Here is a 12,678-nt window from a genome sequence, read left to right on the forward strand (position 1 = left end):
CTGTTGTCACGCTCTGTTTTGTAATTTTAACTTATTTTATGTATTTTATGACTATTGTTCCTTTTATTAATTGTGTTTTTTGTAAGGTGACCTTGGGTTTCTGAAAGGTGCCCTCAAATAAAATGTATTATCATTATAATTATTACTATTTAACTAGATTTGTCTCATTACAATCAAAAACTCATATTCAGTTTGACATATGTTCCCACATGTTTGCTGTTCCTGCTGAAATGAAGGTAAAAACAATAATAACATTTATCTAAGTAATGAAACTGGACACATTTTCTCAGTAATAGGATTAAAACCTTTTACAACATCACAATTTGATTCACACAGAAAATGTCCATCATGCTCTGAGCAGAGACAGGAAGAGAGAGAGAGAGAGAGAGAGAGAGAGAGAGAGAGAGAGAGAGAGCGAGAGAGACAGAGCGAGAGAGAGAGAGAGAGAGGAAACGAGATTGGTATTTTGCATGAAGAGAGGAGTAATGGCATAGAAAGGCGCTGCTAAATGTGCTGCTCGTACTAATTACTCATTTTTCACGACACATGAAGCCTGAAGTAACGAGTGAAGAGGAGCAGCTGAAATTAAAAGTGACTGAGCTCCTTCACACAGTGATGAGCTGCAGCTCCTGCGTTCTGTCTTGGATCTAAATCTGTCGCTATCTTTCCTATTTTCAGATCATCTGGAGTCAACTTCCAGCTTTTTTTATTTCGATTCTTCACACAGTGGAATTATTTTTCTAACAAAGGCTTGTCAAGCACAAATACTGCCAGGATGTGGTCTTGCATCACAGACTTCTTCACCTATGAAACCACTAAGTCGGTGGTTGTGAAAAGTTGGACTATTGGAATCATCAACCGTGTTGTCCAGCTCCTCATCATCACTTACTTCATTGGGTGAGTGTTTGCTTGGACTTGGACAGTACCGACATTTATCTGGTTGAATAAAACATCATAACACAAACATGTATTTTAAAGGCTTTGCTGTTCAGTGTTCTGGATTAGTTGTTACATTAGGAAGGTTTAATTCTTCACTTTATTACTTTATATTTTATTATCTTTATAAAGCCACAGTTGTGTTGGTTAAATACATCGTTCATGTTTTACATAAAACCTCTTTGTTACTAGGAAAAGTAACCCATTCACTCAGCTGTAAAAGAAAGCTAACGAAGCATGCTTAATCATCCAAGTAAGGAAACCCCAGAAAGTTGATTTGGCTCATTTGAACGTAGCATTTTGAATGGTCATGATCATGAAACTGAGCTCACGAGCCATTGTTAGTCAGTGTACTAGGTTTGGTCTTCATACAGATGTACTGTAAATCTAACAAACCTTCATGTATTACTACAGTTTGTGGCTCTGAGAGTTAGTGTCTCAGTCCGAGTACTTAGGAATTACAACTGATTACTCGCTCTAATTTAAACGTCAGCAACTGGTGAAAAAATTGAAATTGAAACTTGATCCTTTTCGTCATTTGAGGCAAGAAAGATGTGATTTGTATGCATGCATGCTCTGCTTATGCTGGATTCTGTTCATCGTGAGCTTCCTTACACACTCTAAACCTCTTACTGTCGGGTTGGGTGGTTATGTCGTAGACTCAACCTCTGGTATGTTCTTATTTATCAGGCTATTCTTATTTACAAACTAGCACCCATCAAAAAAGTATGGGAAGCTACTGTTTTGGGTGCCAAGAATTGTTCTTCTTTCTCAGAGATTCACAGTAAATTTGGAAAAAGAGCATGCAGCTCCTTCCTCCTGGAATCAGCTGGGGAACCAACTGGTCTCACTCAATGAATTTAAAGTAAATGTAAACAACTTGAATGCAGTTAATTCAGGCTCTTTGACTGTGCTTTACTGTTGTATGGATATGCATGCTCTATTAGTTTATGCAACGCATGATTGTCCTGCTGTCCGTCTTGGCCAGGTAAAAGAGATTTTTAATGTGAAGAGTTTGTCGTTTTCCTGTTTTCATAAAGGTAAAAATAATAATAGCAATACTGTGGAGAACAGTCAGAATTGTTCTTTTGGTCCATAGCTGATGAAAAATGGAAATAGCTTCTTGGTCTGAAAGTACCTTGAACACGAATTATTTGTAGTAGCCAGCAGGGGGCAGAATCCTCTGGTTCTGAAAAGACTTGTACATATTTTCCTGTGACTGTAGAGGTCAACAAACAGGATTGTCCAGTCCCACTGGCTAATGTCTTGCAATTAAGAAGTAATTAGCCTCTGAGCATGTGGTGTCCACACTTACCCTGCCTTTTTTTAATCACAGTCTCCAACACTGAGGTGCTGATGTGAACATTCTGAGCTTAGCTTCCTCACTAATGCTTTTCCAACCAGTTACTGTGAGAAGCCACTTTTTTTATGCCCAATTTCTGTTGGAGTCTCTGTCATGCTGGAAGCTAGCCATGTTTCCTCCTTCAAGCACAGGCCGGGGAGGACTGGTGGCAGCTATCTTTTACTCCAGCTCATGAAATAACCAAAGACCCAGACAGGAAGCAGGAGTTTACATTTGGAAGCTTGACTCTAAGCCTCGAATACACTAATTAAAAAACTCTAAAAATAGTTTTGTTTGTTGCTTTCTGTTGTTTATCCCCTTTAATCAGAGTTTCTATTTGAATTCTCTTTTACCTGATTTAATGCTCATTTCAGATAAAATAATTATAGTGGGTGATTAAATTTTCATATAGGTACTGAAATCAACAGCCTAAACACTGCATTTAATCTATTATTAGACCCAGTTGGCTTTAATCACACTCTGGGCCTCATTCTGACACAAGGCATAGGAAATGGACATTAGTGAATACTGTTTAATGTCTGATCTTTTCTTAATAAAGTTTACATGTGCAAAAATGGACTACAAGAAAAAAAAAGAGAACCTCAAATCAGAAGTGCTTGACTTCCTTGTACAACTTACAGACACGGGCCTTAAAACAGATAGCTCTAGAGAGCAAATGGCATCTCACTAATTTAGAAATTCGTTTTTTCTTTCTTTTTAAGGCCATCAGTGAAGATAGGACTTATTTATCACTGAGTGAAGTAAATGAGTACATCTCCAGGTTTCTCGTCAGAGCTGTAACCAGGCTGATGAAAACTCAGAGCGCTGTTCAGCCCAGCATTCCTTTATCCTTAAACAGTAACCACTCCATCAATTTCTTCACAGATAACATTTTAACCATTAAAGAAAGAAATATTGATGACCATCTCACAGACATTATGTCCAAAACTTTCATTACTACTGATATTTATTTAGACTCGTTTTCTTAGATTGTTTGAGTAATTTGATTACTTCCTCCAACATATCTTTTAGACCCCATTCCTACAAGACTGCTCAAAGACATCCCACCATTAACTAATCCCTTTATCTTAAATATGATCAAAATATCTTTACTCCCTAACTTCTCTTAATATCACGTGACCAGCTGTCTTATATATCTCTGACCTTCCTTTTATCAATTGTTGAACGAGTAGTTGTAAAACAACTGTTCATCTGTAGATATATGGTTTTGTTGAAGTCAGTCAGAGCTCATCACAGCACAGAAACAGCACTAGTGAAAATACTGAATAATCGTACGGCCTCTGACAGTGGACTCATGCCTGTGCATGTCCTGGTAGACCATCGCTGATCTCAACATTGTACTGCACAGATTAGAACATGCCGTGGGTATGAAGGCCACTGCAGTGGTTTGAATCATGTCTATGTAACAGACTCCAGTGTGTTTATGTAAATGTCTTCTTCACATACCGAGGTTAATTATGGAGTTCCACAGGGTTCTGTGCTGAGACCAGTTGTCTGGCCATCGTGGCTCAAGAGTTGGGAGTTCGCCTTGTAATCGGAAGGTTCTCGACAGTCTCGGTCGTTGTGTCCTTGGGCAAGACACTTCACCTGTTGCCTACTGGTGGTGGTCAGAGGGCCCAGTGGCGCCAGTGTCCGGCAGCCTTGCCTCTGTCAGTGCGCCCTAGGGTGGCTGTGGCTACAATGTAGCTTGCCATCACCAGTGTGTGAATGTGTGTGTGAATGGGTGGATGACTGGATGTGTAAAGCGCTTTGGGGTCCTTAGGGACTAGAAAAGCGCTATATAAATACAGGCCATATTTACATTATTTTACATTATTACTGCTATGCAGATGATACTCAGCTTTATCTGTACATGAAGCCATATGAGACACACCGATTAGTTAAACTACAGAAAAAAACACTAATAGATGAAGAAAACTGAACTGAATTGTTTATGCTAGCGATTCCTTCTTAGACTTAGTCTCTCCTACACCGATTGGCACATAGGATAACTAATGACTTCCAACGACTCCGGTCATTTGTGGTTAGCTCAGCTTCCCAGATGATGCCAACAATGTTCAGATCTTTAACGTCTTCACTTCAGTCTACGACATGGTTGCTCAGTAGCCACTGATGCCTGTCCCAAACCCAGAGGTTAGAAGGAATGGGCATGCACCCCGTAAAAAGTTATCTTGCTACAGAATCAGCTCATGATATCTCGATGTTAGGGATTAGTAGACTCCATTTCTAATTTGATATTAGCTGCTGCTGTTGACTGAAGCCAAAACTGAGCATGAGTATCACGTTCTGTTTTTATTTATTTATTTAACATAACACAAAAGGTTTTTAACCTCCTAAGACCCCAACTCTTCCATGACATGTATTTTTAATTTCTCTTTGATATTTGGACATATTTGGGCCCAATGAATGTAAAAACAAAGAATTACCAGATTCTTTTTTAACCTTATTTTTGTTTTTAAGAAAAATAAGAGCCACATATGAGGATATTCGTTTTAAATTTTGATAGAACAGTAGCAGTATAATGTCCTCGTAAGTGGATGTCAGGCCCATGTAGAGCAAAATTGAGTATTTTAGCCTAAAAACCCCAAAATGTGATGTCCACATATGTGGACGCCAGGTCCTAGGAGGTTAAGCGATGAAAAGGCCTGTACAAAGCATTTCAGAGGGTCGCCAGATTTTTTTTAAAGTTGAAAAATTCCAAACTCTCAGGTGACGTCTTGCAGTTCTGTAAGTAGAACATGCAATAAGTCCAAATGGCTTTGGTGGGAACGGACGCCCATAAACCATCCGTTCTAACATGCAGTCAAAACTGTGTAAGGGTTCATTTTAGACCTAAACAAGATGTTTTATTAAACTGACAGTTTTGCTGCACACACCACAGCAAACAAGCACCAAAGGTAAGAATCCAATAAACCTGAATACTTAGTGAACTCTGTCAGAAAACATGGTTTCCATTGGTAGTATGAATCCTGTTCTCCTGGCTGAAGTCTCACATTTAACAACTTCTGTTTCTTAATGTGGATTTTTGATCTTTATACTGCCTCACTAGAGGCTAAATCACACTGAGAATAATGAGAATAATATGAGAGTAATCACACTTGTCTGCTCTGCAAATTCTCATAGTGACTTCTCAATAGGTCATTCATTTCATTATTTATTTCCAATCAAAAGACCTCAACTCTTAATTATTCTGAAAAGAAAACTCTGAGCTAATGATCACAGATTAGCAGATCTAACTGAATTCCTTTGTAGTGTCTTACAGCGAGCATTTTCAGTGCACTATCCCTGATTGTAGCTAGTGGCAAGAAGGGTTGTTTTTTTAAGTATAATGATGCTTATGATTACATTTTGGCATGCGTCACTCTCTATGTAATGTTTCAGATGGGTGTTTCTCACTGAGAAGGCCTACCAGATTAGAGACACGGCGATTGAATCCTCTGTGATGACCAAGGTCAAAGGCTTTGGAATCTACAATAACAAGGTTATGGATGTAGCAGACTACGTCACTCCTACACAGGTGTGTGTGTATGGACGAATGTAAGGACTGACTGAGTGAAGATGAGATACTGACAGACTGCATTTGTATCTCCTGCAGGGAGCTTCGGTGTTCTGCATCATCACTAAACTGATTACTACAGAGAACCAAGTCCAAGGATACTGTCCTGACGTAAGTCATCATCACCACGACTAACAGATCATCACTCAGTCCTGGGGCTCATTTACTTTACAGATACACAAAGCCAATGTTGGCTACGTGCTAGTTGTAAACACAATGCTTTCCCTTTTGGAAAAAGCAGTAGTATCTCACCCTGTACAAAAAAGGACAGCGCTCCATTACTTTAACCAGCTGCTGTGATGTGATATAAAGATATAAAGGAATTTGCTGCATTTCTAACTGAAGTCACGATAAAATATGACTCCTTTCTTATTGTTGGGGATTTTAATATTCATGTGTGCTGTCCAGATAAGCCCATGGTTAAAGACTTTTTGAATCTTACTGATTCCTTTAATTTAGTTCGATGTGTGTCTGCACCCACGCAACAGTGTGGCCACACTCTCGATCTGGTTTTAGCCTACTCATTGCCTGTTTTTAATCTGAAAGTCTCCGATCCTGTTTTTTCTGATCATATGCCGGTTCTGTTTGACATCTCTTTATCTAGAAATGAATTCAGGGGGCTTGTCCCTGCAAAGACATCTCGTTTGTTAAATTCTTCCACGGCAGCACGGTTCTCCACCTACTATAATCAGTTCTCCATTCCTGAGACACTCCAATACGTAGAGGAACTCAGTTTTTGGTTTCATACCACTTGTCAGACTGTCTTGGATATTGTTGCTCCTCTAAAAATTAAGCATCCTAAGACAAAGCTTGAACCCTGGTTGAACGATGAAACCCGTGCTGCGAGGCGTGAATGTCGTAGGGCTGAGCGGAGATGGAAAAAAGATAACTTACAGGTCTCTTTACAAAGTTTAAGAGAGTGCTGGGCCTTATATCAGCTTACAATAAAAGAAGCAAAGCGGAAACACTTTGCAAATATTATTATGGTGAATTATCAGAAACCACACATATTGTTTAAGTCAATTGAGACTATTTTAAGCCCTCCCTCTGCTCTTAGTTTTGAGCCTTCACTTGAAATGTGTGAAAGGTTTCTGCACTTCTTTATAAACAAGGTAGCCTCGGCTAGGGCGCAGATTATTTTGCCCACATCTGACCCCTCTGATCTTCCAGTTTGCTCAGCTGTCTTTCAACAGTTTGAGTCGGTTACTCTTGCTCAGCTACAGGAGGTGGTAGTTCATTTAAAGCCTGTAGGCTCACCTTATGATCCTATCCCTCCCCTTTTTCTGAAAGAAGTTTTTTCTACCATAGGTCCAACCATTTTAACCATTTTAAATAGCAGCCTTACTTCAGGTGTGGTTCCAAAGAATTTCAAAGATGCAATTGTGCAACCACTTCTTAAGAAACCTGGGCTAGATACAAACGCTGTTGAGAATTTTAGACCAATATCTAAGCTGCCCTTTTTATCTAAAGTCTTGGAAAAAATTGTATATGACCAATTGATCTCATACTTGAATGCACAAAATGTTCAGGAGATTTTTCAATCTGGTTTTAAAGCAATGCATAGCACTGAATCAGCACTTTTAAGAATTTTTAATGATATATTTTTATCATGTGATTCTGGTGAAAGTGTCATTCTTATTTTACTCGATTTAACTGCTGCATTTGACACTGTAGACCATGAAATTTTAATCTCACGTTTGGAGCAGTGTGTCGGTATAACAGGTGTGGCTCTGAAATGGTTCAGGTCTTACTTAACAAACCGAACCTTTTCAGTTTGCTTAGGAAACTGTGAGTCCTCCCGAGCTCCGCTGTCTCACGGAGTACCACAGGGTTCCATTCTGGGCCCTATCCTGTTGTCACTTTATTTACTTCCATTGGGCTCAATTTTTAGAAAACACAGACTCTCGTTTCACTGTTATGCAGATGACTGCCAGATTTATGTTCCTCTTAAAAAGAAAGATGGGTCGTCTGTAAATCGTTTACAAACATGTCTGGAGGACGTCAAGTCGTGGTTGGCGCTAAACTTTCTTTGTTTTAATGGTTCTAAAACTGAAGTAATGGTGTTCAGACCTGCCTCCACTGCTGTTCCGTGTGTTGATTTGCAATCCCTGAAATCATTCTGTAAACCAGAGATTGTTAATCTGGGTTTTAAAATGGATCCTGAGCTTAAGCTTGAAAGCCAGATTGGGTTGGTTGTAAGGTCTAGTTTCTTTCATCTGAGGCAACTGGCCAAAATTAAGCACTTTCTTACGAGACAGCAATTTGAAACAGTAATCCACGCTTTTGTAACCGTTCGGCTGGATTACTGTAATTCTCTTTATTTTGGGGTGAGTCGGTCTTCTGTTTTTCGACTGCAGTTAGTCCAGAATGCTGCTGCACGCCTTTTAACTGGCACTCATAGATACGAGCATATCACCCCAGTTTTATATTCACTTCATTGGCTGCCCGTGCATTTTAGGATCCATTTTAAGATGCTTTTATTTGTTTTTAAATGTTTGTCCAATGCTGCCCCTGTGTACCTCTCTGAGCTTCTTCATCCATACATACCTTCCCGGTCCCTCAGGTCGGCAGACCAGCTCCTCCTGAGTGTGCCCAGGACTAATCGTAAGCTCAGAGGGGATCGGGCGTTTGCTGTGGCAGCACCAAAATTGTGGAATGAGTTGCCTTTACATGTTAGACAGGCACCTTCCTTATCTGTTTTTAAATCACGTCTTAAAACATATTTATTTACCTTGGCTTTTAGCACAGCAGGACTTGTTGATGTCTCTTAATACGTTTCTTATTAATTATATTACTTTTAATTTTAAGATATTTTATATGTAATTTAAACTGTTTCCTCTCTGTTTTATATTTGTAGCACTTTGGTCAACATAGTTGGATGTAAAGTGCGTTATAAATAAAGATGCTATGCTATGCTATGCTATGCTATGTGAGTGGATTTAGAGAGACGTCGGTGTCAATACAACTGCTGCACATGATGAGAAAATTAAAAATTAATTATAAAATGTATGCACGTATTTGAGGGATGTAAAAAACTAAACACTGTACTGTAAAACAGCTGTGATGCAGCTTTAATGTTCTCTTCACATGTCACTGTATTTTATCCAGAGTGAAAAAAGAAAGTTTCTTTGTACAGACGACAGAAACTGCACAAAGCACATCAATAAGCCGGCAAGTTATGGTGAGATACTTTGTCTTTATCATGCAGTAACAATATTTCACGTTAAAATGATCTGTTGATGACTAGATTTATGTGCATTAATATGTTGAAGTGTTTTACTTTGGACCTTGTACCTGTATTTTCTTTTCTACTCAGGAATTGCTACAGGGAGGTGTGTTCCTTTTAATGCCATGATCAAGACGTGTGAGATTAAGGGTTGGTGTCCTGCTGAGATCGACACCATCAAGCCGTAAGATGATGCTCTGCATGTGGTAAAGAGCTTTTTAGTAGTGATGTGTCGGTTGCAAACGACACGAGCCGGATCTTTGAAGTGAACGATGCTCCTTATCGCGAGCCGTGGGGTTTTTCTTTCTCTCTCTCTCTCTCGCACTTTTTTCCGCTTCACTCCGCATGCAAGCCGTGTGCTTTGCACTGGGCAGAGGGGGGAGGGGCAGTAGTTACACTCGCAGTAGCACAGGAACAGAGCGGGAGGGAAGGAGAGAGAAAGAGAGCCAGGGACAACAACGTCACATTAGAAAGGTATAGTAATCATCCACAACTATTTTCAGTTGCAGATGATAAAGGATTCAGAAAGTTTATTCATGCAGGTCCATATGACAGAGAATATGCATCTTCTTTTTGTTTTCATATTATAATTTATATTTAATTGTGTTGTGGTTTGCAGTGTTTTGTGTTGTTTCACTTTAAATTTGTTTAAAAGGAAAAAGCTGAAAATTTTAATAGTTAAAAGTTGAAATGTGAATAGTTGGTTTTTGTATTATATGATTTATTTATTACATTTTATGTGGATTGAATAAATAAAAGTATATTTACGGTACCCTAGAGACAAAGCACATACAAACTCCAAAACATGTAAAAACTGTACAAAAGACAACAGCGGTGCTCCAGAATGCTGGGCGCAGTGGTGAGCGTTTGTTACCTAGTGGCTACACAAGCCAGGAAGTACCAAGTTTGTATGTGCTTTTTGGAGTTTGTACGTGTTTTGTCTCTAGGGGGCACCGCATATATTTATATATAAACATACATAGATAAAACCACTTTTTCTTTTACATTAGTAATTCCTTTTGTGCAAAATTTTATATTATTGTTAATAATAAATTAATTAAAGCAACAAAACAACCTGAAGAGCCGGTTCGGAGCTGAAAGAACCGGTTCTCTAAAAAGAGCCAAAAATCCCATCACTACCTTTTAGCAGGCTTTCCCATATGGAAAAGATATTTATAAATCTTATAAAGTTTGTATCTGTCTTGTGTGAAACTTGTACGAAAAGCATACAAGAGTGAAAACAGATATAAGATCCCTAGAAAAATTTGATAAATGAAACTTGTATGTTTTGGATACTTCCTGGAACAATATCTGAAAGTAATGAGAAAGTGGCCACATGAGTAAATCATATAAGCCTTATATGATTCACTATATGAAGTAGGCCACATCTGATGCAAGTTTTTACTATTCCTTTTCAATTCAATTCAATTTTATTTATATAGCGCCAAATCACAACAAAAGTCGCCTCAAGGCGCTTCATAGATACAGAGAAAAACCCAACAATCATATGACCCCCTATGAGCAGCACTTTGGCGACAGTGGGAAGAAAAAACTTAACAGGAAGAAACCTCCGGCAGAACCAGGCTCAGGGAGAGGCGGGGCCATCTGCTGTGATTGGTTGGGGTGAGAGAAGGAAGACAGGATAAAAGACATGCTGTGGAAGAGAGACAGAGATTAATAACAGATATGATTCAATGCAGAGAGGTCTGTTAATACATAGTGAGTGAGAAAGGTGACTGGAAAGGAAAAACTCAATGCATCATGGGAATCCCCCGGCAGCCTACGTCTATTGCAGCATAACTAAGGGACAATTCAGGGTCACCTGGTCCAGCCCTAACTATATGCTTTAGCAAAAAGGAAAGTTTGAAGCCTAATCTTGAAAGTAGAGATAGTGTCTGTCTCCTGAATCCAAACTGGAAGCTGGTTCCACAGAAGAGGGGCCTGAAAACTGAAGGCTCTGCCTCCCATTCTACTTTTAAATACTCTAGGAACAACAAGTAGGCCTGCAGAGCGAGAGCGAAGTGCTCTAATAGGGTGATATGGTACTACAAGGTCATTAAGATAAGATGGGGCCTGATTATTTAAGACCTTGTATGTGAGGAGCAGGATTTTGAATTCTGGATTTAACAGGAAGCCAAAACAGGAGAAATCTGCTCTCTCTTTCTAGTCCCTGTCAGGACTCTTGCTGCAGCATTTTGGATTAGCTGAAGGCTTTTCAGGGAGTTTTTAGGACTTTCTGATAATAATGAATTACAGTCGTCCAGCCTGGAAGTAATGAATGCATGAACTAGTTTTTCAGCATCACTCTGAGACAGGATATTTCTAATTTTAGAGATGTTGCACAAATGGAAGAAAGCAGTCTTACATATTTGTTTAATATGTGCGTTGAAGGACATGTCCTGGTCAAAAATGACTCCAAGGTTCCTCACAGTGTTACTGGAGGCCAAGGTAATGCCATCCAGAGTAAGAATCTGGTTAGATACCATATTTCTAAGCTTTTCAGGGCCGAGTACAATAACCTCAGTTTGATCTGAATTAAGAAGCAGAAAGTTAGCGGCCATCCAGGTCTTTATGTCTTTAAGACATTCCTGCAGTTTAACTCATTGGTGTGTGTTATCTGGCTTCATGGACAGATAGAGCTGGGTGTCATCTGCATAGCAGTGTAAATGTATGCTATGTCTTCTGATGATGCTGCCTAAGGGAAGCATGTATAATGTAAACAGAATTGGTCCTAGCACTGAACCCTGAGGAACTCCATAATTAACCTCAGTGTGTGAAGAGGACTCTCCATTTACATGCACAAACTGGAGTCTATTAGATAGATATGATACAAACCACTGCAGCGCAGTACCTGTAATACCTACAGCATGTTCTAATCGCTCTAATAGGATATTATGGTCGACAGTATCGAACGCTGCACTGAGGTCTAGCAGGACAAGCACAGAGATGAGTCCACTGTCAGAGGCCATAAGAAGATCATTTGTAACCTTCACTAAAGCTGTTTCTGTGCTGTGATGAGCTCTGAAACCTGACTGAAACTCTTCAAATAAACCATTCCTCTGCAGATGATCTGTTAGCTGTTTGACAACTACTCTTTCAAGGATTTTTGATATAAAGGAAGGTTGGAGATTGGCCTATAATTAGCTAAGACTGCTGGGTCTAGAGATGCTTTTTGAGTAAAGGTTTAACTACAGCCAGCTTGAAGGCCTGTGGTACATAGCCGATTATTAGAGATAGGTTGATCATATTTAAGATCGAAGCATTAATTAATGGCAGGACTTCTTTGAGCAGTTTTGTAGGAATGGGGTCTAAAAGACACGTTGATGGTTTGGAGGAAGTAATTATTGAAGTTAACTCAGAAAGATCAATTAGAGAAAAAGAGTCTAACTTAACATCAATGGTACTAAGAGTAGCTGTAGATAATATTACATCTGTGGGATGATTATTGGTAATTTTTTCTCTAATGATAAAAATGTTATTTGTGAAGAAGTTCATGAAGTCATTACTAGTTAACGTTAAAGGGATGGTTGGCTCAACAGAGCTCTGACTGTTTGTCAGCCTGGCTACAGTGCTGAAGAGAAACCTGGGGTTGTTCTT

General features: G+C 39.2%; 1 protein-coding gene across 2 annotated transcripts in view; it reads left to right on the forward strand.

Annotated features, from left to right (window-relative positions):
* Window positions 1-489: 489 nt before the first annotated feature.
* The window catches only part of p2rx3b (purinergic receptor P2X, ligand-gated ion channel, 3b), a 37,863-nt gene continuing 25,674 nt past the window's right edge, over window positions 490-12,678 (forward strand). Inside the window, exons 1-6 of one of the 2 annotated variants that reach the window (XM_076884487.1) lie at window positions 494-591; window positions 679-897; window positions 5,681-5,816; window positions 5,895-5,966; window positions 8,964-9,036; window positions 9,172-9,265. In XM_076884487.1, the coding sequence (XP_076740602.1) occupies window positions 776-897; window positions 5,681-5,816; window positions 5,895-5,966; window positions 8,964-9,036; window positions 9,172-9,265 (497 nt within the window). In that variant the 5' untranslated portion in view covers window positions 494-591; window positions 679-775. Of the gene's footprint in view, window positions 898-5,680; window positions 5,817-5,894; window positions 5,967-8,963; window positions 9,037-9,171; window positions 9,266-12,678 lie in introns of both variants that reach the window. The other variant, XM_024800041.2, reaches the window with a different exon arrangement.

This window comes from Maylandia zebra, linkage group LG6 (assembly GCF_041146795.1).
Source record: "Maylandia zebra isolate NMK-2024a linkage group LG6, Mzebra_GT3a, whole genome shotgun sequence".
Lineage (NCBI taxonomy): Eukaryota > Metazoa > Chordata > Actinopteri > Cichliformes > Cichlidae > Maylandia > Maylandia zebra.